Consider the following 27,670-nt stretch of genomic DNA (forward strand, 5'->3'; position numbering starts at 1 on the left):
CAGAGTTTGGAAGGCTCTTTAATAGCAAGCGTATGGTAATTACATCGGTGGCCGTGATCCCCTCTTCCGATCCCCTCTCCCAGGGGAGGGAGGAAGGCGCGGGTGTGGACAGGGACCAGTTTTGGATTTACACTGCTGGAGGCGTCTAAAACAAAGGGCAACGGCTTTTTGGCAACCCATTTCACAGTTTTGTAATTTACAAGAGATTTCGTGGCAAGGAAATATAAAGGCAAAGAAAGCATACACACCCTGCAGGAAACATTTCTGCCTAAGGAAAAAGAACCCCCGAACTGGTCCATGATCCTGCTTCTCAAGGAGATGGCTCCACTCTGCTCTCCTACACAAATTAAGACTGGCTCACAGATAGTTTCAGATTTTCCCTCGGGTAGGCGATTTGCCTCCCCCTCTAAAACGCGGACAGGTGTACCTGGGACTGCTCTGTGTCTTTATCCATCAGGCTATCAGAAGATACTTCAAGAATGACACTTAAGCAACAAAAACAAAAGAAAAAACCAGGGAAAGGCAGTTTTACAAAGAACAGACTGCCCTCTCTGCAGTCCTGGAGAATCTGAGTACAGTTCTCAGTAAATTAAACATTTATTTTTTTGTGGCCGGGCACACGTTCTCAATGGCTTGTGCCCGTTCGGACCCACAGTGCTTCCATTGAGGCTCCCAACCTGTAATGCTCACGGGGTCTCTATTTCTGAAATACAAATTTAAATAAAGATATCGATGACGACACCATAGTATTTAACAATTTGCCCAGGAAACAGGAGCTATAGATATTTTGCCATGGACACCACGTTGCTATGGACACCAGAGGCTACTGGCATTCTGGAAAGTTTCAGAAATTCTGTATAAAATTGAAGTGACTTCAGCCTTTCATGTCATACCTGGTGTCACAAAACCAAGATAACTAATGGGTCTTTGTGGAAGAGGATGGGTTTTTAATTCAAAAAAGAAAAACTTTGAGGCTCCTCTGGTAATCTGAAGCACCTCTTGGGGGTTAACCCTCACTATAGGGAAGAGGGATCTGTGATTCACTTGAGATTTCATTGTGCTCTTTCCACCACCAAGAAGCACAGTGGAGTAGTAGGTGGGCTCTGCCCTCAGCCCCTGGGGGTGTTCCTGACCCTGGCCTCCTCCACACCAAGACCAAGATCCAGTCAGGTTCACGGTCCACCTGCCAGGTGATTGGAGCCCTCAGATCTTTTAGCACTTTGGAAAGATAGGCTTCTCTGGCTGACAGCGGGTTTACTGAGGAAAACCCCACCGTATGTGCAGGACGCCCACGGTCTCCCAGGCTGGGGGACATTTGTAAAGCCACAAAGCCATCCCCAACACAGACCTTGCCTCTCAACATTCAGGCAGTCCCTTTGAGGAAAGCGGGCTCCTAGAGTGAATGCCATGAAGACAATTTTCCTGTACCTTATGTGTTACCTGCCTTTGGGCTTTTTTTTTTTTTTAAAAAAACCTCAGATCTCCTAACTCTCCCTTTCTCACCTCCTCCTACCCCAGATTAAATCCTGCCTCTTCCCATGTGCCTCTCCAACTATGAGAAATCAGATTTGTTCATGGCGGTTTCCCAGCCTGTGAATTTTCTTACACAAGGAAGATTTCTAAAATATAGATTCTGATGATGCTCTGTAAGCACAGCCCACCCCCCGCCCCCACTCCCCACCCCCAGGTCCACACACTTTGTGCTCTTAGGAGACAGACACAAGAGTTCGAGGTGACATTATGCTGGGGGAAAAGCATATGTGAAAAAGGACAGTAGCAACAAGAGGAGAGAGATTTTTCACTTCAGGACACTGGAAACCTAATTCTGGCAACCAGGACACAAGGAGAATTCCTAAATCAAAGACTTTTCATGTTCTAGTGCCATTAAAAACAAAAACAAGTCCCATGTGCTGCTCTGAGCCTGAGAGACTCAAGGGGACACCGCAGTGTCCCTGATTCGGGGTGCTGACAGGCATCATGAGGGTCCCCCCCCTCCCTAACTCACTCTCTGGTCCCCCGAAGTGTGCTCTGTAGAACTGTCAGGCAGAGACAGTGACCAGCTGCTTTAAGGAAAATGTCTCTCAAACCCAAGATCGTTTCCTCATGTCGCCGCAGGCATGACTTCCCAGCTGGCCCACAGTGATCACAAGCCATCGGTCACCACCCCCCAACTCGTGCTGCCACAGTTCACACACACACACACACACACACACACACACACTCATCTTTCTACCAGATGACACAGCCCAAAGTAAATACTCTCTTTCACTCTCTTCCAGCTACTCTTCATGCGAATTTTCCACTCTCTGTTAAGTTCATCTTATTCTACTACCAAAGCCACAGTCTATCAGGGCACAAGGAGAGCCGTGCCTTCTGATGACGGAACCTGCATATCTAGGACAAGTGTGTTTCTAGATCTTCGGAAGCCTTATTCTGTCCTCCTGTCAAAGGGACAGGAAGTCATCAGTCCCTCCGGGGTCAGGTTGTAGGGGGTTTGAACACTCACAGACAAACAGAAACATGTTCCAAGGTGGTCCTGCGACCAGGATCCTCAGGTTAGTGTCTTGGCAAGATTCACAATGTATTTCTCTCTCATTTCCCTCAAGATTTCCTCAACTGTTGCTCTTCTCACATGCACACAGGCACATCATAAGGCAGTTATGGGACAACTGTGGTTCAAGCAGGAAGGGGAAACGCCCCTTGTTTCAGGGGAGTTAGGCGACTTGCCCAAGGTCACGCAGTCGCTGGCAGAGCCAGGGCTAGAACCCAGGTCTCTCGTCCTAACTCCTGCATCGACGCTCCTCCCGCTGCCTCCTACGTGCCCCTTCGTGAGTGTTTATGTTTGGGAAAGTCAGGGCTGTGTCTAACTATGGAACTTCTTCGGGGACAACCACCACAGGCTGCCTGACTTGCTGGCCCATCCAGGTGCGGGGAGCTCTGCACCGGGCGGGCTCCGTGCCCGACCTGCACACAGAACGCACCGCCGGGTGGGCGTGAGCGTGTGCACGGGCACGTGTGTCAGCAAGCACCGGCGGGGGTGCGCACGATCAGAGAAAAGGAAGTTGTGGAGGAAACGTCTGATGTGCTGATGCCTTCAGTGCTTTTGCCATGAAAATAAGGGACATACAGCAACATCCTCCTCAACCGCTGGGGCAGAACAAAGGCGAGATTTCTCCTCAGCCCACTGAATGGCTGAGCTGATCTCAGTGCAGTTTTTATTAACAGAGACATTAACATAATAATACCCAGATGCATTTGGTCAAAGCCTAACCGCTGTTTTGTAAAACACATTTTATATTAACATCCATTCCATTTTTAAACATATGCAAATTTAGGTTTTTAAGCCTCTACGTATACAATTCCAGTTTCCCTTCGAATGGAGCAAGCTAGTCAAGTTTCTTCATTCCAGTATCAGAAGTCATTCTTATTCTTTCAGCCCATTTGTGTCACAACAGAGGCTACCAAACTTGAGCAGTCGCTATGGACCACAGCTCACAATTTCCTGTGCTTGGGCACAGACCCCATCAGAACACGGGAGCAAAGCACGGAATACACTCACCCCACTGGATGGACCACCAAGGTGTGCCGGGTAAACAGGCTACTGGGAAGGAAATCATTTCACTTGAGACTAACCCTCAACACAATTTTCCAGGAAAAGAAAAAACTGTGGGTACCGAAGCATGGATGAAAACCACCGCATTCTTTTACCCGATGACTCGAAACTGCCGTACACGGTTTCACCACAAGCAGCCACACTCTTCACGGCACCAATCGATTCAACAGAAAATGTTAGATGATCAGGTTTACACGGACATGCCTGGAAGATATACAAGACTCCCATACGCTCTGTGCTGTCTGCTGTCGCTGCTTTTATTTTTAATCCCGAACTATGACCACCTAACAGGCATGTGTATGCATGTTAAAACATTCCCATCCTGGATGCTGCGCTCAGTTAAGGGCTGTGGAAGAGGCGTTCCGCATCCTACGTTATCATACCGAGAGATGCAGAAGGTTCCAAGGAAATGGAGTACTTTAAATAATTCCACGTTAGCATTACAAAGGATTTCCCCTGTAAGTATTTGTAGGCTAAACACTGACCTCAGTGTTTCCAATTATTAAGTAGCTGTTTCTGTGAGTTGTCTTAGTATTTTGATCAAGAGAACTTCCCCCTTCGAACTAAGCTAACCTATGCCTGAAAGATTCCCGCGTTCATATCGCTTTAAAAATTCACTACAGTTAGGTTCCTAGAAGCACCTGATGACAACTTTTTAAATAAATTATACAGTGGGATCCTTTTCTTGACTTTTCTTTTTTAAAGAATAAAAGACAAATTAAGAAAGTAAAGAAGGATGCCATCGTATTAAAAATTTTTTTATCCTGGTTTATGTCCCCATTAAATTTATCTATGGCTTCAAAGTCTAAGTGGCACTTGGATTCTGAATGTTTTCATGATTTAACAAGTTGCCATCTGGTTATAAAGAGAGAACGTAAATGTTTCATTTCATATGTGGGACGGTTTATAAACATTTTAAAGGAATCAATAATTTATGTCACCCCATCTATTATATTTTCTGCTATTAGAATCTACAAAGTGGCTTTGGAATTAGCATGTTTTGAAATAACTGAACATGCAAGTAATGTCTTCCCTGACCATGAACCAGCTGCTCTCTGTCCAGGTAACTGAGTAATGGCGGAACACTTAAACAAAGGCTTCTCTGCCTCTCTCACCCTTGTCATCCAAAGCTAAGTGATTATCCTCTTCTGCCCTTGTATTTGCACTTGTGCAGTTTAATGACTAGATATTAAAACTCATGCTTTATAAGCAAATTCCTTCACTTATGGACACTTACAAAGTACATAAAAAGTGCAGACTGCATTTCTTCTCTGCCATGCTTTTCCCCCTCAATAACGTCACCTGTGAGGACGCAAAACATAACCTTAATACATTCAGCGTTCTCTACGTTTGAGTCCGCGAAAGTGAGTTCTCCAACACCAACTCAGGAGAGAATGGTCAGCCACAAAATGGACTCTAAATTCAAAATGGCAAAGGCTACTGAGACAACTCCATAGAAACCCATTGAAATGGAAGTAAACTTCAGGTCACTTCTGAGCAAAGCTCATCCCAGGAATTTTGTGGTCAATAGAAAGGTACTTGGTTTAAATTTGGATGCTGGGAATCAGACGTCCTGTCTTGAAGTGCTAACGCAAAATGCTAACCCAGTAGCACGCAACCCCACCTCTGGTACCGGGGGGTTCACTCTCCTCAGGTGGGAGGCCTCGGAAGTTTACTGCTGACTGACCCCCATTTGGGGGTGGTCCGCCTCTGGCTCCTCCTCTTCCACGTCTGCACTGTACTCTTCAAATGCATCATCATCTGCATCTGGAAGCCCCAGTAACTACAGGAGAGAGAAGAGAACCAGGCATGAGCCCGTGGGCAGGAAGATAATCAAAGAAAGACATCTGATCCAAATCCAACAGCACTTAAAAGGACTTAGCACAGCACCTACGGAGTTCCCACTGGCGTCAACTGTGCCTACGATTATTTTTATAACCATATTGGATGGAAATGTCAAAGCTTTAATGGATTGGTGCCCAAAGGACTAAGTTTTCTTGGGGAGCCTGGATATTCTCTACTTTTAAATATGAAAACATGGCAGCACACACCACCAATGTACAATAACGGAGTGTCTACACAGGCACACACATCTGGGGTGTCAGATGTCAGCGGAAGTACAATGCACGGCGCTGACTGTTCCATCAAGACGTCAAAAATCTGTCCTCCCCTGTAAAAACGTGTGCTGCTAGTATTTATAACACATGCACAAACATGAAAACCACTAAAAGTTTTAACAAAATGGTTAAATCACAGCAGACCTCTAAGATGGGATCTTATATACCCATTTAAAATAGTATTCTGGGTAACTTAATGATATAAAAAGAGGCTCCTAAATGTAAAAAGAGCATGATAAAAATTGCATTTTCATTACGATATGGTTTTGCTTAAAATTTATACACCAATCCATAGAAGAAAAAAAAAGACTGAGAAATACATCCAAATTTTAGAAGTGTTGTTTTTAGGCAATGAAGTAAGGGTACATTTTTTCCTTTTTATCACTTTGTATTTTCCAGATGCTCTATAATTATCATCAGGGAAATTCACAATAAATACACAGTAAACATGTTCTTAAAGCACTGCGATCTTTGGTTAGATTTGCTGGGTCTGGTCAATATGAACGGAAAGCTCTGGTGCCGGCAGGAAGCCGCGGGGTTGGGCATCCCGGAGCCCCGACTGCGATCACAGTACTTCCAGCCCACAGCTTCTCGATGAGACTTCTAGTCACTGCCCTGACTTTCTCACGTGGTGGCTCTCTTGGTTGGTCACTTTCAGCCAACTTCACTTGAATGGCCCTATAATCCAAGCTAACTGCCTTAAGCCTCTCTAAGAAGTTGGACCATTCGTTTACTTTGCATTCCCTCCCTAGCACACTGCAACCCCTACCTCCCCTCCCCACCTTCTTCCCATTCTCTGCCCAAATGCTTAAACGAGGAAAGGACAAGCAGAATCCCAATCAAAATACTGGCTTTACCCTGAAGTTCTCCCACTGCAGCTCTTGCCAGTCTCACAGAGCCCTACAAACACACTCAGGACATCATCTGCCAGGCCCTTGGTCATATTATACATGTGGCCTGATGAGGCAGGCATGGCCAGCTGCAGACACGCACTTTCCCTCAAAGCCCAGAGGGCTGGGGCTGTCTCAAAGAGCCACTGTTGGCTCGGAGGGGTGAGGCAGGAGGAGCGTACTCCCCGCTGGGCTGGACAGTGCGAAGCGATCATGTGTATGCTTGGGGGAAGTGAGAAGCCCCATTCTCCCGCTGCTGTCTCCCTCTCACATCTCAGTGGAACGAGCAAAAGATAATGTTTGCCTCTAAAGAGAGAGAAAAGATGGCTACAATGAATACAGATGACGAGTATTTTGATGTTCAATTTTTATTTAAAGAGATGTTTGCTGACACAGCAAGGTGAAAACATCAAATGAGTGGCAGTATTTAAGTCACTGATAAAACAGAAATACTGTTGCTCCTACGGAGAACCCCAGAATCACCTAAATGTCTACAGATGTAAGAATTCAACAATAAATGTGACTTCTCACTGCACTGAAGGGATATCCCTTAAAATGGCCAAGGAGTTCTCTCTCACTTAAAGAATCTGACTGGTAGTGGCTGCCTGGAGCCCTGGGATGAGAATTCCAAGGGGCTCAGCGGGAAAGATGGTGGTCAATTAGCAGGGGCGGCCATGGGTGAAGAAGGTGCGGTGGAGGCATGCATCTACACGTCTGCCATCTCATCCTAAAAACACGTGCCATCATTACTCTTTTTCACGATACACATAAGTAATTCACACGGACCTAAACCATATGTACCCCTCAACACCCTTCACCTCAGCTTAGGGTGGTTCGTGGTAGAGGTTCCAGCAAGGCATGAAGCCATTACCACAACTCGTTCCCTCTCTCCTCTTCCTAGCTTTCTATCTTACCTCTGAGATGAACTCAAAGCCCATAGTTTTCGGTCTAGAGCATCAGCCCCATTCGAGGCCCTTCCCTTCTGTGGGACATAGGTGGGTGCTACACCTAGAGCTGCTCACCCCCTGCCCTGAGAGAAGGGAGAAAGAACAGGAGCCCTTCTCCATGGCCTACCCGACTTCCCAGGCAACTTAGTGCACCATCTGCAGATTCACGAGAGGCCTTATGAAAAAGGCACTGGACCTGGCATCCAGAAGCTATGGCTCTTGTTGGGGACCTCTGCCAAGCCATGATCTTTGTTGAGTCTCAGTGTCCTTCTCTGTAAAATGGGTACCGTGACGCCAGCTCTATGTCCAGAGAAACTATGGTGATTAAATGAGAGAGTGTGGCTGTGGTTGGCAAACTGTAGAGACCTATGTGAGTTATGTGGTTATGTTATATGATCTTGGTTTCTTGTTGTAAAGCACAGCAGTTCAGGGGTGTCTGCGTGGCTCAGTTGGCTAAGCATCTGACTCTTGATTTCGGATCAGGTCATGATTTCACAGCTTGTGAGATGAAGACCTGTGTGGAACTCTGTGCTGACAGTGTGGAGTCTGATTGGGATTCTCCGTCTCCCTCTTTCTTTGCCCTCCTCTGCTCACATGCATGCACATGCTTTCTCTAACTAAATAAACACAAACTTAAAAAAAAAATAATAAAGCACAGCAGTTCAGTTATTCAAAGGGAGTTCCTGCTGCATCTGTAGATGGCCTCCAGCCCCTACTTCTTCCTTTCCCTTTGGCTGTGCTCACTTTTGGATCACCTCACAGGTAATCAGTACTATAAGAAGTGTAAAAAGAAGGAAGAAACTCAATTCTGTTAGCATCCTCATTTGATTCTCAAACTTACAATCAGCCTTCCATTCAACCAACCAATTTGATCATACTTCAGATTTAATAGTAATAGTTAATACTGGTTATGTTACTATCTGCTGGGCATAGAGTTAAGCAGCTTTACATATATTAATTCCACTGGTCCTCAGAATAGCCCTATGGGGTAGGTACTATCAACCTGTTACAGATAAGACCTTGCATGGAGTTACCCAGTCAATGTCAGAGCCAGAATTCAAACCCGGGCCATAAGACTGCAGACGACAACCTGATCACCAGGTACCCAGGAGGTTCCCTTCCAGCTGTCAGTGCTGTTCCTGGAGACTTCAATGTTTTCTACTGAGTAATACACCTTTCAAAAAATTCAATGTACGACATTAATGTCTACACTTATGAGTATGCACAATTGGGAAACACACAGAAGAGAAGAGAAAAAGCACCAGAATTATAATTTGCCTGGGACTGCAAAGAATACCATACAGACATGTAATAATCTAGCATTCCCACCTCTGCCTCTATTCCCATCTTTGGCAGGTATGTCTACATTTAACTTCTGGATACAAATGTTTAACAATCAGGAAGACACGCCAGAGACAGGAAGAGAGACAGACTGGTAAGAATCCTGGGGTCTTTGCTCGTACCATACCACCTATTCCTCTAAAGAAAAGAAGACAGACCAAGAAAGCCTATCTGGTACGTTTAAATTACTTCTGATAGTTATAACTGTTAATTCTGTTCAGTATAATTTTTTCAATTGACTGGAAAAAATATCTTTTTGCTCACTTTGGACAGTGGTGTTGGTATTTCTAGAGTTTGCTATGCACAAAGCTTCCTTTGGGAACATATTATCTCACATAAAGGGCACCTGGGTGACTCAGTCAGTTAAGCATCCAGCTTCGGCTCAGATCATGATCCCATGGTTTGTGGGTTCGAGCCCTACATCCGGCTTTCTGCTGACAGCTAGCTCAGAGCCTGGAGCCTGCTTCAGATTCTGTATCTCCCTTTCTCTCTGACCCTCCCCTGCTCATGCTGTCTCCCTATGTCTCAAAAAAAAAAAAAAAAACCCTCTGGGACCCAGGTGCACCCGGGTGGCTCAGTTGTTTGAGCATCTGACTTCAGCTCAGGTCATGATCTCACGGTCTGTGAGTTTGAGCCTGCTTTGGATTCTGTATCTCCCTCTCTCTCTCTGCCCCTCCCCCACTCACTGTCCATCTCAAAATAAACAGACATTTAAAAAAAAAACAAACCTCTGGGGCCCACCCACCCAAACAGGGTTGTACTTGAAATGTAGAAATGCCAATCCTTAAGAATTAAAGTCCTTTAGACCCAGGAGGAATAAATTATCTGTAGGACTAAGTCCAGGTCTTTCAGAAAGTTGTATAAACTAGTTGAGGACACAGTTGGCATTTAGCATCTGCTATCTCCAAAGGCGACCCTCACTTAGCACAGTGGCCTACATTGTCTTTATGGAAGAAAAGGAGAAGATGTCTATACCTTTGAGAGCATAGCCAATTAGCAAGGCTACCTTTAGGAAGTGTCTTGTGGCTTCAGAGGGCTCTGGAAGCTCCTTCCAGAGGGCTCCTTAAAGTACTTTGCTGAGTATACGATTCACCCAGAGATGTCCTTAAAATGTAGATTCTGACTCAGCTGGTCTGAGGTGGAACCTGTGATTCTGCATTTCTAACAAATTCCCAGGTGATAGGGACACTACCGATCAAAGACCGTACTCTGAGTACTTAGCATTACTTTGAAGCTTTGGGGAATTTGTCACTATTTATTTTAATGATCAACGATGCTGGTAGTACCAAGAAACCTACAATGAGATCCTGGTCAGTCTGTCTTCTTGACACTAGGAGAAAAAAAAGGGTAAGTGGCAAGGTGGATGTAAGACCCAAATGGGCAAGACTAGTAGGTACTTTCTTACTTTCAGGGGCCATAGTGTTTCCTAAAAAAATACACACATTTGAAAGATCACATACCTGAGCAAAAAACAAAAGCTATGATAAACGTAAATGATCAACATTCAATGTCGGTGATTAAAACCCGCAGGAGTACATAACCTTTTCTTACCAGACTTTCTGACCCACCGGGACAGCTGCCCATAGGTAAATTTGTTTTCTTCTCCCAGGCTCTTAACCAAACTATAGGAGCAGACGCAAGGATTGGACTTTTTCTGGGTCACAAAGGGTCTTCCTGTGGGGTTTCATCCCTGGCTCCTTAGCTATTAGTGGCAAACTGAAAATATTAATCTTTCATAGGCCAGCAAGCTAGAACTAGGGGGATTTTCTGTAGGAGAGTCTGGCAGAAGAACAGTAAGCCCAGGGAGGGGACCAGAGTCAAAGACAGCAAGAAAACATGGGGATCCCCAGGCTCTACTCCCAGGTAGGGCTATCGAAGCAACATCAGCTGAACAGCACACAAAGTTATCATAAGAACAGAAACCTCACGACCCTAACGTCTGCAGTGCTAGAAGAGAAGGAGGAGTGTTGGTCTAGGATAAAATAAAATTAAATAAAATAGGGGCGCCTGGGTGACGCAGTCAGTTAAGCGGCCGACTCTAGCTCAGGTCATGATCTCACAGTTCGTGGGTTCGAGCCCCGTGTCAGGTTCTGTGACGACAGCTAAGAGCCCGGAGCCTGCTTCGGATTCTGTGTCTCCCTCTTTCTCTGCCCCTCCCCTGCTCATGCTCTGTCTCTGTCTCAAAAATAAATAAACTATAAAATGAAATAAAATAAATCTTTGAGAGAAACTGAAAGGGCAAAGATAAGGTTTGATTTTGCAGCTCAACTGGAAACTATAAGCTCTCTCTTCTCTTGTGAACTGTTTTTCAACCAGGGAAGCCCGTTAAGTTGTCACTAAATAAAAGCTACAAAACCACCGAGGAAAAAAATAAATGGCACAATCACCGTTATTTAGATCCATAATCGCTATTTTATTATCTAGCTCAATCATGTGATGATGAGCAACCGTCAACCGAGGGCCACTTAAACAAGAAACCTGTAAGACTCCAACGATTCTCCACATTTACTGAGGCTACTGATGGGTGTCTCTGAAGCCGTGACTAGTTACCTGACAGGGATAAACCCGCCTGCTCCTAGATGGCAAAGATGGCCTGCTCAGTGCTGTCATTTGCATACACGTGCCATTTTGGATATGACGTTCAGCCAAGAAGGAAATAAAAACTGGATCCCAGCTAGGAGGCCCCTGGAGTAGAGCCGAAATTGGGCCCCTCTGTGAGGGAAGCCACCTATTACATCCAGAGTCATGAATCTACCCGCCGAACCAGAAACTGAGATGGACCTCAGCAGTGTGGGAGGGCTTGGACGGTCCTCCGCGCTCTCAGTCTGATTTGAAGCTCCTCATGAATCCACAAGACAGCAAAACATGTACGATGCCCATTTTACAGATGGGGAAACTGAAGACCAGTGACCCGTTGGAGGCCATGATGGCATGGAGCCTGACAGGCCAGGAGGGCAGGGCTGAGCTGAGCCACCTTCCCCTACCCAGGGGGCATCTCTGAGACTCTGAGCCGAGAGGCCTCGATGGCCCCTCCGGACTTCCTTCCCGGCCAGCTCCCCTTCACGCTCAGGCCATCTGGATCCCGCCACACCTGCAGGTCTCATCATCTGAGGAAGCCACTGCCTGGCACTGTATTCCCCAGTGAGCCCACTCATCTCTGATATTCCCAGCCCTTCTCACACACTGTGGGCAATACAGGTTTGAAAAAAACATACAACATTGTTCCTGATTATGTTTTTTGTGACATCACAGAAAATTCAGAAAATGTAGAAAAGAAGAAAATAAATATCAGCCAGAACCCTGTCACCCAGAGGCTCTTTGGTGACATGCCAGGGGACAGGAGCCTCCGTCCGCCCTCCCCGGAGTACCAGCACCTAACCAGTCACCTGCATGGATCGAGTACAGAAAGGATGGGCATTGTTTTGCCAAAACCGATGACGGTAAACTTTTGACTGTAACACCCCAACAAGATAGCTCTTTAAAAGCTTCCTACCTTAGCAGGATGCTTCTGTTAAGCTTGTGTTGAAATCACTTAGCAATTGCCTTCTCTCTCCACCCCAAATCTCAGCATTCCACAAAAGGTTTCACTGAGTCCTACTTGCTTCCCAACAGTATTTTGCCTCATGTCCTCATCTGGTCCGTATCACTGACAGCGTTTATTTGGTGCTTATCAGGTGTAATGCATCGTACTAAGTACCCAATGAGAAACGCATCATTTCATCTTCATAGATCCCTACGGGGACTATCATCATCTGTTTCCTCATTTTACAAATGAAGAAATAGAGAGGTCAAGTAACTTGGCTGAAGTCACACAGCCACCAAGTGCCGGAGCTGGGATTTGAATACACAAAGCTTGGGTTCCTCAACATGTAGGATCCTGAGTCTACATAATGGGGTAGAGACCACAAACACTGCCCTGTACTACTTGCTCACTAACGTCCTATCAGGAAATATTTCCCCAAGGAAGAGCAAAGCAGTGTAAGCACAGCAGGACATGGAACTCCTCGGCTTATTCTGTACAGTATCTGGGAGAGTGTCTGGACCAAAACAAACGTTCTGCCCTGTAACACAGAGTTTCGCTGTACATTTTCATGGCTGTCTCTCCCATCAGAAAGTCGGCTCCCTGAGGGCAAGATCTGAACACTGTGTCCTGCCCCTAACTCTCCAAAGCAATGCTTTGGCAAATAGCAAACAATCAATACATTTTGTTGAAAATGTGATGAAGAAATAAGGAAAAAAAGGGAAGGAGTGAGATGGAGAGAAAGAAAGACATATTTTTGCTTTTCAAATATAACAGATTTTTAAAATTTTTCCTCTCATTTTAAAAAAAGTTTATTTATTCACTCTGAGAGAGACAGCGCAAGTAGGGGAGGGGCAGAGAGAGAGAGAGAGAGAGAGAGAGAGTGAGAAATGAATCCCAATCAGGCTCCACACTGGCAGCACAAAGCTCACTGTGGGACTCAAACTCACAAACTGCAAGATCATGACTTGAGCCAAAGTCGAACATTTAACTGACTGAGTCAGGTGCCCCTTCTCTCATTTTTTTGGAAATTTAAATTTTAGTTAGCATACATGCAATATTGGTTTCAGGAGTAGAATTCAGTGATTCATCACATACAACACTCAGTGCCCATCATAAGCGCCCTCCTTAACACCCATCATCCCTCTAGCCCAGATCCCACCCACGTCCCTCCATCAACCCATTTGTTCTCTATCGTTAAGAGTCTCTTGTGGTTTAGGGGCACCTGGGTGGCTTGGTCAGTTAAGTGTCCGACCTTGGTTCAGGTCAGGATCTTGTGGTTCGTGGGTTCGAGCCTTGCATCAGGCTCTGTGGGGACAGCTCAGAGCCTGGAGTCTGCTTCGGATTCTGTGCCTCCCTCTCTTTCCTCCCCTTCCCTGCTCATGCTCATGCTCCCTCTCTCTCTCAAAAATAAAATAAACATTAAAAATTTTTTAAAAAGTCTCTCGTGGGTTTCCCTCTCTTCTTTTTCTTCACCCCCACTTCCTATATGTTCACCTGTTTCGTTTCTTAAATTCCACATATGAGTGAAATTGTACAGTACTTGTCTTTATAGGACAGACTTATTTCACTTAGCATACTACATTCTAGTTCCATCCATGTGGTTCCATCCATGTGGTTCCATGGGCCCTGTTCCATCCACGTGGTTGCAAATGGCAAGATTTCATTCTTGATGATGGCTAAGTAATATTCCCGTGTGTGTGTGTGTGTGTGTGTGTGTGTGTGTGTACATATATACATACCACATTAGTCGATAGACATTTGGGCTCTCTCCATAGTTTGGCTATCAACAACAGATTTCTTTGTGGAGGGCGTTGGGGAGACTTTCACTATGTTATTGCTTGCTTCAGCGGAAGGAAGACAGACAAGAGAGGGGAAGGGGGGAAAAGCACAGTCTACAAAGTTGTGAGGCAGAAGGAGATCAGGGGCTAAGTGGCATGCTTAACCTTTCGGGCAGGATTGCTGAGAAAGACTGATGACCCCACTCATTTGGACCATTGGTCTCAAGCCCTAAGGGGCACCAGAAGGCTGTCAATGAACCAGTGCTCATCTTTCTGGAGAGACTACACAGGCCAGGGGCCGGTGATCGGCTTGTGGGGGGGCGGGAAGGGACAGAGATTCAAAGCCACAGAAGAGGCTGTTCAAAGGTGACGGCACAAAGACCCCCATGGTTTCCCCAACTCAAAAGGAAAAGCAGCTGCACAGGTTGATCAGATGATCGCCGTTTTCAGGGAAGTGGTGTGCGGAAGTTTACCTACTTGACAGCCCTGCAGCATCCGCTGTGTGTTACTTCAACACACCCTTTCATCAGCAACGAGGCCTTTTCCTGTGTCTTACTTTTAAACGCAAAGGTCGCTTACATAAAGCCGACAGAGAAACAGCAGCCGTGGGGAGAACCACACTCGTGAGTGGGGGAGGAGAGGGTGGACATTGCCTGCTGATGTCCAGAAGCCCTCCTTGTGGTCTGAATGGCTCCTGGATTCATCTGACCTGTGTAGGGGAGCAAAGCCCTGAGTGTACTTTACCTTCACCTTGACCCTGGGAGGGTGCCTCCCACCCACCTCCTCTCCCTGAGGGGTAAAAAGGCCCAGCCAGAGGGCGCCCAGCACAGTAAAACTTCCCCATGAGCTGGACGCCCTATGGGTGCAGGCCTCCTCTCCTTGGGATCATGTCCCTGCCTGAGATGTGACGCTCTGTTCTAGACAGGAAGACCCAACAGCAAAGGCAGATTAAGTCTGCGTGTCTCCGTGACCCGCAGCAGCTAACTCTGAAAGAAAATGTTCAAATCGTATTCAGCTATGCATCAGGATGTTTCTGGACTGCATTCCCGACCCCCCCCCACCCCCATTTACATGCGGCTGCCTAGTTGCTGAAATCCAGCCCTGTCTTCTTGGTAGAGAAAAAGAGCAAAACAAGCCCTGGTGGGGGCTCACCTTCTCCAACAGTTAGGCCAATTCTGCGGGTATCCTGCCTGCCATCAAAGTGAACAGGCACAGAAAGAAAACCAGGTGGGACACTAACAAATGGAACCCGTGTGAGGAAACCAGCCACCAAGCATCATTTTCTAATAGAGGTTTTTTTTTTTTTTTCTGGTGAAGACTTGTGAGGGTTCAATTTTTACAGAAATTCTGCCGACTTTGATATCTCTGCTTGCGTGTCTAACAGGCATTTCAAACACTGATATGCCCCAAACTGAGCCCCTGGTAGCACAGCCCCACAGCCCCCCCTTCTGTGGCCTCCCCCATCTCAGTAAATGACAGCGCCACTCCCCTGCATAGGCAAGGACCGATGGCTCCCCCTTGCCTGCTCTCTGTTCCCCACACCCACTTCTGGTTTGCCAGCAAGTCCCATGAGCTCTACTTTCAAGGTCACCTCTAGATCTGGGCCCTTCATTCTGCCTTTGCTGTGATCACCCTGGCCAGACCCTTATCCGATCACCACGTGACGGGAATGGCCTCTCTGCTGGTCCCTCTGCTCCCACCTGCCCCGTGCAGCCTACTCTCTGCTGGTCAGAGGGGGGTTTTCAAAATGCAAAGTCGGGTCCCTCTTGTGCTCAAACTCCTCCAATAGCCCCTGAATGACACCGGAGTAAAACCCAAATCCTTCTGTGACCTGCAACCCCGTGAAACTCCTCAGGCTCCTTTCGTGCTCCTCTCCAACCCCCTCCAATCTGCGCCACACCAGCCTCTCCTTGTTCCCTGAACTCTGATATTCTCCTGTCTGCCACGGCCTCCCGGCCTCCGTGCTTGCTGGTCTTTCTACCTGGAAAGGTTTCCTCCTGTTCACGCTTCAAGTTTTACTCAAATGTGAATCTTTGCAAAGCCTCCCCTGCTCCCCTAATAAAAACAAAATCCTAGTACCTCTGATACTTCTTACCTCCTTTCTCTGACTTACCAACTCTTTCTCCTTGGCACTTATCACTAACATATTATGTGCTGGATTTATTTATCTTGCAACCCCCCCACTCCCACTGCAAGAATATAAGGATAAGATTTTCATCTGTTTGAATTGAGTGTCAGGAATGGAGCAGTCAGGTACTCAGTAAATATATACTGCAGTATATATAGATCAGTACTTTTCAGTCATGAGTCTATCCTGTATGAGCCAAACAGGCTTAGAAAATTAAGAAACAACAACAAAAAAAAATGAACTGCCAGGGCATATGATACAAATCACACACAGTGACAAAAGCCACTGAAATTCTAGTTCTTGCAACGGTGGACTGAGTGATTAGGGTCAACTCTTCCTCAGAGAAGAATGCTGGAATATATGTATGAAAAATGCCTTTTTAAAAAAAATTTTTTAATGATTTATTTATTTTTGAGAGAGAGAGAGAGAGAGAGAGAGAGAGACAGTGTGAGCAGGGGAGGGGCAGAAAAAAAGGGAGATACAGAATCCAAAGACAGGCTCCAGGCTCTGAGCTGTCAGCACAGAGCCCGACACGGGGCAAGAACCCACGAACCACAAGCTCATGTCCTGAGCTGAAGTCGGATGTTTAACTGATTGAACCACTAGGCGCCCAGGCCTCAACGTATCCCCATGCACAAGCTTTCAAATATGATAACCAGCACACAGAGATAATCCAACACACTGGCAAACAAGACACCAAGAGTGAGAACTAGTTGACAAAAGATGGCCAAACAGAGACAGAAGGCTTGAGATGCTGGAATGTCAGACCTGGTCTATGGCATGCCATGCACTCAGGCCGAGTACGTTCAGGGAACTGGGAGGCAAGCTTGAAAACTGCAGCAGGGAAGTAGATACTATTTTAAAAGAGTTGGCCAAAAAAAAAAAACAAAACAAGCTAGCACAAATATCATGGAAGGGATAGCGTATTCACAGTGGCCGGGATGCTGATCTCAGAGGATGCGTCAGTAATCCGACTGATCTTCCAATAGAGATAAAGGGAGATGGGTAATCTTCAAAACGGGGGTGAGAATTCATTTTACATGTTTTCAGCGAGAACAAAACCTAACTGTCAGCTAGCCATGGAGAGACAGATTCCTAAACTCTGCGTTGGGGCTTGCCATCCTTCTCCATCCCCACAGGCATGGAGGCACATCCTGAGTACAGCCTTCCGGCAGCCCCCCAAATCTAGACCTCACCATGGAAGAGAACCTCCATGGCGCTTGGTGTCAGTATGGCAGTCTTAAGTCCGCCGGGCAAGGACAGGAATGCACAGAAGTCTCACCAAGGCTCTGTCTGCCTCCCACCCTATCAGAGACTCTTAACTCAAGTGATGCTAGAAATAACCATCATTCCTGCAACCGGCAGCTGTGTCACATCCCGTTCCCCTCTCCCTCTCCGCCCTCACCCTCCCTCCCCGAGCTGCTATCTTTAAGCCACAAAGCAGACGAGAAAAAAACAATTAGTCATCCCAGGTTCTGCCCGCTTTCCCCACCATCCACGTTATAAAACAAGCCGACTCTGGAAGCCAAGCAGCACCTACAGGTCTGAAAGACTTGAAGACTTTCTCCAAGACTTCGTGGAGCGTCTTCTTGCCGCAGGAGGAGATGTAGTCCTGTGCGAGCTGCAAGAAAGGCAGGCAGTCCTCGCTCTCACTCCACACGTGCTGCGCACCCACAGGCGAGGGGAAGGAGAAAACAAAGACACACAGTCATTATTACACTCAGTGGGAAATACAGAAAGCCGCTACCATTTTTTTTTTCAGTCCATAAATTGGAAGGCCTCATGTTCCAGGGTAAAATCCCCACGTTCGTTCTTGATTTGCTTGCATTGAAGGGGATAAGGATATGCTTATGCTGTAGGAAACCCCCATGCTTTCGGTCCATAATCTCACCTGCTCAGTTCGCCATCAGATCTGCTGGGACGGAGCAAAAAAGCAGTGGAATTGATATCCGCCCCACCCAGCGATTTCCACAGCCCTTCTACAGCACGTTAAGGAGGGCTTTAAAGCAGCAGGGAGGGGAAGCCAAGGGCCTGCATGATCCTCGGCTTTGCCTTCAGCTGTGGCGGAAGGATTAATTAAACATAGTCTGTAATCACTAACTTGCAATGAAACATTCTTTACCCAGAGTAGCCTGTGAGTGGGGGTGATGGCAAATTTACTTCAAAATGAAATGAATTTAAAATCGGCGACAACAAAACAAAATGAAATGGAATGAATTTAGAAGAGCACACAGAAAAGCCATCACTCCATCACTGGGAAGCAAAGGTGGGGAGCTCACCTTCTCTCAGAATGCTTTAAGGCGGGGGGGGGGGGGCACTGCTTCACACTGTCGACATGCACCAAGAACCTGGCTTTAGGTATTTTTTTTTTCTTAAGGCTAGACAAGGTGTTTTGCTTTTGTTTGTTTCTTTGTTTTCCCATGTGAGGACATTTGTTGAGCACCTCTTTAGGACTAGGGAAGTCTCAAGAATCTAGTCTCAAGCCTAGATAACATTCAAGGATCCAGAATAAGCCCGAGAAACAGGCTTGAGAGATCTGGGGAGCCGAAGTCCCCTGCTCGGCACGTCTGAGCCAGGGAGAGGCACTGGGCTACTGGGGTAACATCAGGGTGTCTGAGCAAGAGTCATTGTTTAGAGGGCCCCGATCAATGACAGTGCAGAGGCATGGGAGAGAGGAAGACATCTGGAAATTGAAGGAAGAAGCAGAAACGAGGCAGCAGGAGATCAAATCTATTTGGAGAGATGGTCCATGTCTAGCACACATTGGTTCCCTTCCATTAATACAATGATTAGGGCAACACCCCAGAGAGTTACAGGTCAATCACTCAAGAAACACATTTCACCTACTTCCTTCTCACTGCAGCATTTCTAAGAACTGGATCTACAGACTCTCATGCTCAGATCCAAGAGACTAACTAGACGCTAATGTGCTCTTTCCACCCCAGTTACCTGTGTTTCATAGACGTAAAGGTCCAGTTCTGACAGGCTGCTCTAATTCCAGCATTCTAGAGTGACTTCTGGCTCAATGGAACAAAGACAACTTCTAGATTCTCTAACTTTAGAGCACAGCTCAAACACGGTTCCCTATGAATTAGAGACCCTTAACAGCTGTTGAGCAGCTGAAATGCCATTTAGGTAATAGTCTCTTACGCTGTATGAAAGTATGAGTACAAAGTGCTTTTATATCCATTATCACACTTGATTCGTAATCAGTAGGGATTCTGCAAGAATGATAAAGTCTCGCTTTAACGTAAGTTCTGCTCAGCACCCATTTTCATACTCAAATTTTTAAAAGGTCCAGCATATTTAAAATTCTTATTCAAGTTAAAGCTGGGATTAACATCTAGCGCCACACAACAGAAAACTTTAATCCTGCCTTCCCTAGATGGGTGAAAACTAGGAGAGAAAAAAAGGAAGACATTTATTGAGTGCCAGGCACAGTGCATGGCTGACATGCCGTGGACATTCAATAAACGCTGGCTGTGAGTGTCCCCTTTCCCCTTCTGTGTCTCCAGGAAGACGGGGAGGAAGGGGCAGGGCTGGGCTTTCCACGTGCCACAAACCTAAGGGCCCACACCGAGCAAATGAGACACCCAACGGGACCTCACTGAGAACATACCCAAGGCAACCTGGGCTATTCTGAATTCAGAAGTAGGTGTATCTGTGAAAACCTTGTATACCTATTTTCTAAAATACAAAGTATTAAATTACAAAGTAAACTAAGGAAGGTGTGATCACTCAAGCAACAGAATCACACTGTATCCACTACTGCTTGGAGATTAGACAGATTCTTTAAGTGTTTCTAGGGCATTTCTTTTTTTTTTTTTTAATAATGTTTATTTATTTTTGAGATGCTTATGAGTAGGGGAGGGATGGGGGGAGGAGGGGGGGCAGAGGATCCGAAGCTGTCTGCGCTATTAGCACAGAGCCCTATGTGGGGTTGAACGCATGAACCGTGAGATCATGATCTGAGCTGAAGTTGGTCACTTAACCGACAAGCCACCCAGGCGTCCCTAAGTGTTTCTAGGGCATTTCTGAGGATAGTGTGCGTGCCACAGTTTTCATTGCTCCACCTTTGGAGCTACTGATTTATGAATAGATTTTGGAGACTGAAAACCTAACACCTGCTAAAGGGCCTTCTGTCCAGTCTGCCTATATTTACTTCATTTGACTGTCTAATTCACCCTGGATTCTTAGTCATGTTGGTTTTGGGGGTTTAAAAAAGTTTTAGCTGAATCTTTTTCCATATGATGACATGGGGCTGCATGGGGTTGGAAATCAGACAGACTTGGGTGTACACGGCTGCTCAGAGGACATCACTTATTAAATGCTAATTATTGCAACCATTTCCTTCCAAAATTAATCAAGGCAGTTATTAAAGATCCAGAGAAAACAAGGGAAGATGGACTAAAACATGCGTCCATAGTTGGGAAAAGAAGGATAAAGGGAAAACAATGGAAAGACAAGTATATAAAACCAAGTGAGATTAGGACAGACAGGGCCAGGTCAATGGGCTTGGCCACCTGCTGTGGGACACAGGTGCGTCTGTAGCTTACACAGGTCTATGCAATCGGTGTCCCACGCCAGGGTCCTCAGATAAAACCGATGTGCTCGTCAGAGCTAATGGGCACAGGCTGAGGGGACGATGGTACTCTCTGAGGAAAAACAGAGGGGCCCATTCTAAACCCAGGAGAGGGCAGAAAGGCTGTCTGGTGGCCTGAAAACAGATCCTGGAGTCCAGTCTTAAACAAAGATAAGCGGGTGATCGAAGACCCAGAATCCTGCACCCAGGGTGCGACCACAATGATTTCAACTTGGACATTCAACCAAACAGCCACTTTGGCCATGGAAAAAAACTACAGCAGGGGTCAGAGAATCTGCAGCTTTGAACAGTGTAACTCCCTGGCAAATATAAAGCTAGATACAGAATGTACTGATTTTCCAACCGTGCAGTGAGAGCAGGGTGCCTGTCAGAATAGGAGGAATGCCAAAAGAGAGGGCAGCGGTGGTCCTGTGGCTTCCGTAAGTATCACAGCAGGCCCCTGACCCACCCCAGCTGCCAGATTTACTAAAACACAACTACAGTGTGGGGGGGGGGGCAAGAATCTGCAGGTCCAACAAGTTCCCAGGTGAAGCTCATACTGTTGGTTCTGGAACACACTTCGAGAACCAGAACTTCGGCTCATTAGACCTGGGGATGGAGAGGCGAAGGTGAAAATTCCTGGTGAGAACTTTGATTTTAAAACAAGCCATCCATGGCCCTTCTTTCTGTCAGTAAGTTGGTCCAGAAGTTTTCATCAAAGCTTGTCCAGCTTAAGACAGTATAACCAGGCCATCTGCACACGGGGAAACGGGCACCTTTCTGTGTTCTATGGTATAGATGAGAACGTCCTGCTCCTCCAAAAAATGGTATCTGATCGCTATGGTGATTGAATCCGAGAGGAATCTTTTTGAGCACAGTCTGTGCGTCTATTGTTCCAACACCTGGAGAAATGGCATGTGGCTTCCTGGGGCTGTGGCATGGCGGGGAGTCCCAAGGAGGGGGCACAGAACACACCTGTTTCTCCTCCCTGGACTCAGTTTCTGAGTCAAAGGGCTATTTGAGGGCCAAAGGGCCTCACTCTTGGTGTAGTACTGCCGTGTGGGTTTTCCGCCATCATTAGGACCAGGGAGTCCCTGCTGAGTTGGGGCGGCTTAACCCAGAACTCCGTGCTGCCCATTGAAGAGACGGTAGAAGACAAGAGGTACACGCTGTCTCATGCACCTGACAGGTTTCCTCCAGGGGTAAGAAGAGTGTGTGGCCAGACCTACGACCCCCTCCATGTGCCAATCACTGAGATGTTTTGTCAGGGAGGAAACTGAGGCTCGGAGAGGTTAAGCAACTTGTCCGTGGTCACATGGGGGCAAGGGACAAAGCCAAGGCATCAACAGCGGTGTGCACACCTTCAACCTGAGGCTCAGCTCCCTCCTCTGAGTCGTAGAAACCACGACTTGTCCCAGGGCAGTCATAAAGATGACAGACCACCTGTGGACTGCCCCTCATTCGGCAGGAGTCCACACTGCGTACTCCCACCTGTTTACACACGTATGAACGTGACTTTGCCTTCCTCTGGATTAGGCTTCGTGAATACACTAAGGACATACACACCTTTTCCCCCCAAAAAATCCCTCTAAATGAATAATACACAGCCACTGTGGAAGGCTTTGCAGCTACCACTCTTCCTCTTTGGATCCTCACAATAATAATGTGTAATCCCATCTGACATAGGAGGAAACTGAGGGTAGAGTTTAAAGTAGACAAGAAGGAGCTTTTATCCCCACATGTGAAATGATGCAATCTCATTTAGAAAAGTTACATTTTTCCCCTCCAAAGTGAAAAGGTTGTTCTCTGGTCACACAGTTAAGAAGAGGGACACCCCCAGGAAGAAAATCGGGGAGAATATACATAAATACAAGCATAGACATACATATAAAATGAAATGACATGGTCCTTCTCTTCTTTAATAGATCGAAAACCACCGTCTTTGTTTTTTATACTGAGGAAAGATTAAATGATACAAAATTTTGAATCCGAACATGTTTTTGATGGGTTGGCAGAAAAAACAGGACAATAAGGCAACTCATCCCTTCTCCAGGCACCGGGGAGGGTCAGGGCCATGCTTCTTGTGTAGAGTTCTTTCTCCTGGCCTGGGACAAAGAGGGAGAGATGGCAGGTGCAGGAGAGCGTGCACACGTGTCCCTCTGTCCGGCTGCTACGTGAGCAGATGCCAACACCCCACTCCTCGAGCCTGACGAAGGTCCTTCTTCGCTGGCAGAAGGGAGCACACCACCTGTGTGTGAGCTCTCGGCCCCCTCCCTGTCACACCTGTAGAGCCAGGCAGGGTTGGCTCTGTCCCTGAACACCCAACACAGAGGGCAAAGGCAGCTACATTTGATCCCCAGGATCTGACCTTGTGCGCTGTCCACAGAGAAAAGCCTGAATCAGGGCAGCAGTTTGGAAAGGCACAGCGTGCACTGGAAGCCGAGAAGAGGAAACAGTGCACAAGGGACCCCAGAGCTGCCAAAGTGGAGGGAAAACAAAAGGAAGTCCTTGTTCCCAAGGCCTCTGGAGACCTGGCTTGATTCTGCCTGTGGGACCTGCTGCATGGGTGCAAATGACAGGCCTCTGGACTTGAGCTTAAGTCCTGCCACTTCTTAGTGGTACAGTCCTGGACAGATCCGTTCAACTGAGCCTCTGGTTCCTAAGCTATAAAATGGGGATAATACCTAACACATAGACTTTCTGTGAGGCCCAATAAGAAGCTGCCCTTGAACCCACAGTCTGAATGGGGTCCCCAGCTGTCACTCCTGGGATGCTATGTTTTCAGTACAGGGCTGTGGATACAAGCTGCTGTACCATTTACTAGTCATCATGCACACCATGCTGTGTGTCAGTTTCTTCATCTGTAAGATGGAGAAAATTACGGAGAGAACCTCGCGAAATTACCAAGACTAAATAAGTACATATATACAAAGTACTTAGAACAGTGTCTGATATATGGTAAATTGCATGTAAGTCGTAGTTATTGTTCTCTGAAGTCGTCATTCTTGAAGTTTCACATCTGTCCTCTTCAGTATCATTCATTCCTACACACATGGACTGAGCACCTACCACATATCGGACTATTCTGAGTTCAGGGACACAGTGATACGTAAGGGAAAAGGCCACTGCTCTTCTCAAGCTTATTTTCTCCCTCCTCGTGGGGGAGGCAGAAAATAAACAAGAGGGTATCAAGTACCAATGGATGCTATGATTTGAATAAAAGAGGGTGAGGTGAAGGGATATGTGATCAGGCGGTCTTCTTTCAGGCCTGAATGGCACAAAGGAGCTACCCGTGTACAGATGGGAGGGAAGAATGTTCTAGGCAGAGGAGATAGCAAATGCAAAGGCCCTGAGGCAGAAATGAGCTTGGCATGTCTGAGGACCAGAAAAGCCACTGTGGCAGAAACACAGTAATCAAGAGGTGGCAGGAGACATACCTGTAGGGGCTTGAAGCCAGGGCAAGGGCTCAAGTTTTGTGGTGAAAGTCACAGGAAGTCAGTTTAGGTGAGGTGGGGAGTCACAGATCATGACCTGGATTATATTTGAGATCCAGAACGATTGCTGTGTGGAGACTGCCAGAAGGCACTACGATCACCACCCCTACTTTAGGCACTGCTCTAAACAAACCTACTGGGAAGGTACTAATGTTATCATCCCTCACTTCCAGACGTGGAAGTCATGGCATAAAGGGAATAAATAACTGTCCCCAATGCACACAGTTAGACATGGGGGGCTGGGGTGCAAACCCAAGTAGCCTGCCCCCAGACCTTTGCACCCCTGTCTACTATCCTACACTGCTTCTTAGATGGGTAGAATGGCCCCAGGAAAGGGAGGGCAGACATCCCTCCCTAGGATGCCTTGGCCTGGTGCAAAGTAAGCCCTCAATAAATGTTTGATGGATGAATGAATGAATGAATGAATCCTGTGAAAACACTTGTAAAACTGAGAAATGCTATGCTATTAAATTCTTAATGTTAATAAAACCTTTGGATTAGAGGAGATCCATTCATCTCAAATTTCTTCTAATGCTTAACAGATTTTCCTGGGAAAAGGAAAAAGACAGAGGTAGGGCATTTACCTCGTGCCTGGTCCCTTTAACCAGAGGCAAATAGCAGCTGGACAAACCTGGTCTGGGGCAGATCTGAGGAGAGATCCGGGCTAAGAAAACTCTGGTGGTGCGCATCCTGTCCAGTAGAGGCTCCAGAAACTTTATGAATATTCCAGTCTTGAGGTGCCTGCGTGGCTCAGTCAGTTAAGCATCCAACTCTTTTTCTACTCGGGTCATGATCTCGCAGTCATGAGATTGGGCCCAGAGTCAAGCTCTGTGCTGGGCACGGGGCTGGTTTGAGATTCTCTCTCTTTCCTTTTCTGCCCCCTCCCCCACGTGCATACCACGTGTTCTCCCCCCCCCAAAAAAAGACTGTTTCAGTCTACCCAAGAAATTACTTTTTCCTCCAATGTTTTTTCTTATCTATTTTATTTAATTATTAACAAATGCAGATGTTCAAGCATTTAGCTAATAACAGGTGGGAAAGCATTTAAAACATATTATGAACGGCCTTGAGAAAGTTGTCATATGCATACTGTTTTTGCAATGATGGTTCTCTTTGGAGTTCTTTCTTTGGATAGGTCTACTGCAGAAGCTGTGTGGAATTCTCCTCCAGAAAATCCAGAACCTTGAGTGATTCTTGCTCTGTCTCACACAGTAAGGAGGGGGAAAGACCACCGGCAGACTAGGCTTAGAAGGAACGCCTGATCAAACCCTAACATGGCAGCTAGCTGGACACTGGCGCCCTTTCCAGTATATCCCTGGAGCTTTCTTACATGACTGCAACAGAGTAAATCCCTTTTGAATGATCTCCCATTTTCCTCAATAACAAGTAACACTTATTTTAACTGCAGTTAACTATGCTCTTACATATTTTTATGGCTTACTTGCTCTTCACAAGTAACTGTGATGGAGATGTCCCAATTAACCTCATTTAATAGGTGAGAAAATTGAGGCTTTTAAAAAAGAGACAAGCTCTAAACTCTGGGGAAACCCCCATCTTAGGAGATCTTAGTGTTTTATCTATCGGATGATCACCTGGGTGCTGGTATCATGCCCATTTTTTTTTTTGATGTGTACACTGAGCTGGGGAGAAGACATCTGACCAGTCACAAAGGCAGCGAACTCAAATCTGTCACCCAAGGCCATCTCTTTTCTAGTGTCGCACTTTTGGGGCCCAGGTGGGTTCCTCTCATCTGCGGGGTTGGGCACCGGCGGTGGGAGGCGCACGCCTTACTGTCATGTCATACACCAGCCCTCACCTGTCTGGGGGCCAAGGAAGGCGATCTCGTCCTCTCTCTAACTCCTTCGCGAACTTCCCTTGGGTGGCAGGGGCGCGCGGCCGCCGGACCCGGGCCCGGCTTTGTCTCACCCCACCTGAGGAGCAGGCGCCAGGCCGCGCCTCGGCGCCGCCCCACCTCGGTCCGCAGGGGCGGCAGCAGCGCCAGCTCTAGGCTCCAGCCGGCGACCACACGGTAACCCGAGCCCACGGCCGCCTCCATCTTACATTTGGGGACCATTATTTTTTCCCCGTCCTTACAAACACTTAAAGGAGCGCCATCCTCGCCGGTTCTCCATGCCTCCCACCCCTAAACCCCTCCCGCTGCACCCCCTTCCTAAACTGCCAGCCAGCTCCAAGATCCCAAGTGGGCGCAGGATACAAAGTCGAAGATTTGGACACCGCAGTTCCAGGTCCCGGTCCCAGTCCCTCCTGGCCTGGGACCGCCGTCGGTTGGGAGAGGGGGAATTTCCCCTCGTCTGGAAAAACCCGGGGCCTTTGCCAGGGCCGCAGCCGCCGCCTCCGCCGGACAGAGCCAGCTCGGGCCCCGCACACCTCGCTGGAAGCTCACAGAGGAGCAATGGACGCACAGGCGACGGGGATAGGCGTGCCCGCGAGTGTGTGTGTGTGTGTGTGTGTGTGTGTGTGTGTCCGCGCGCGCACGCGCGTGTGCGTTTTTTAAGATCCGAGGTGTAATTCCGCAAAGAAGGTCCAGGAGATGGGGCATGGCTAGTGTGGACAGAGGCTTTGTGTCCAAACCCCCGGCGCAGGGGATAACACGGGGGCGGGGGGTCTCGCGGGTGGAGTTGTGTCTGCGCATCGGGAGGGGGACGGGATTCCTCACCCCGACGGGACGACCGGGTGCAGGAAACTCGGGACTCCGGGCCCTGCGGGACGGCCCGTGCGCCCCAGCCCAGGCAGGAGAGCGTCAGGGACCCTCGGCTGAAGCCCCAGCCGAGCACAGTGCGAGGGCCGCAGGGTCGCGTCCCCGAAACAGCCCGCCCCAGCCCGGCTTCCCGGTCCTCCCCGCCCCCGCCTCGAAGCGCTGACACCGCGGAGCCCGGAGGGTTACGCCCCCGCCCCGCGTCCACAGCCTCCCGGGCGTGCGGGAGCTCGGGCGCAGGGAGGCGGCCGCGCGTCCACTCCCGCGCGCTGCAGCCGTCCCTCCCCGCCCCCCACCTCGGCACTCACAAAATTGTCCCCGCAGCCGTTGTCCGGACACAGCACGTAGAAGGAGACGCCGGGGTCGGCGTAGAAATCCATCCTGCGCTCGGTCTCCTCGGTGGCGATGAGCTCGAAGGGCGTGTTGGAGCACCATTTCTCCGCAACGTCAGCCAGCTGCTGGAAATCCATCCTGGCCCGCCGCGCCCGCCGCTCGCTCGGCCTCCTCGCGCGCCGCCCGCCTCCCGCTCCCTCCGCCGCCC

At 47.7% G+C, this 27,670-nt stretch overlaps 1 protein-coding gene across 1 annotated transcript; it reads right to left on the reverse strand.

The window, feature by feature from the left end:
* On the reverse strand, positions 1-27,658 carry MTURN (maturin, neural progenitor differentiation regulator homolog). The gene is made up of 3 exons (XM_029925683.1): positions 27,438-27,658; positions 17,878-18,000; positions 1-5,396 (listed from the first exon to the last, which is right to left on the reverse strand). Exons 1-3 carry the CDS (start codon positions 27,597-27,599, stop codon positions 5,286-5,288), a joined length of 396 nt encoding a protein of 131 aa, XP_029781543.1. The 5' UTR covers positions 27,600-27,658; the 3' UTR covers positions 1-5,285.
* Positions 27,659-27,670: the final 12 nt, after the last annotated feature.

The sequence above is a fragment of the Suricata suricatta genome, chromosome 2, assembly GCF_006229205.1.
Source record: "Suricata suricatta isolate VVHF042 chromosome 2, meerkat_22Aug2017_6uvM2_HiC, whole genome shotgun sequence".
NCBI classification, from domain to species: domain Eukaryota; kingdom Metazoa; phylum Chordata; class Mammalia; order Carnivora; family Herpestidae; genus Suricata; species Suricata suricatta.

What these genes read in the sequence shown, in the direction of transcription:
- MTURN (XM_029925683.1), bottom strand. Translation starts at nt 27,599, where the DNA reads ATGGATTTCCAGCAGCTGGCTGACGTTGCGGAGAAATGGTGCTCCAAC. An exon ending in ACGGCTGCGGGGACAATTTT is followed by an intron (nt 18,001 to 27,437) that starts GTGAGTGCCGAG and finishes GTGGGTGCGCAG; the next exon opens with CACGTGTGGAGTGAGAGCGA. An exon ending in TCTTCAAGTCTTTCAGACCT is followed by an intron (nt 5,397 to 17,877) that starts GTAGGTGCTGCT and finishes TCTCTCCTGTAG; the next exon opens with TTACTGGGGCTTCCAGATGC.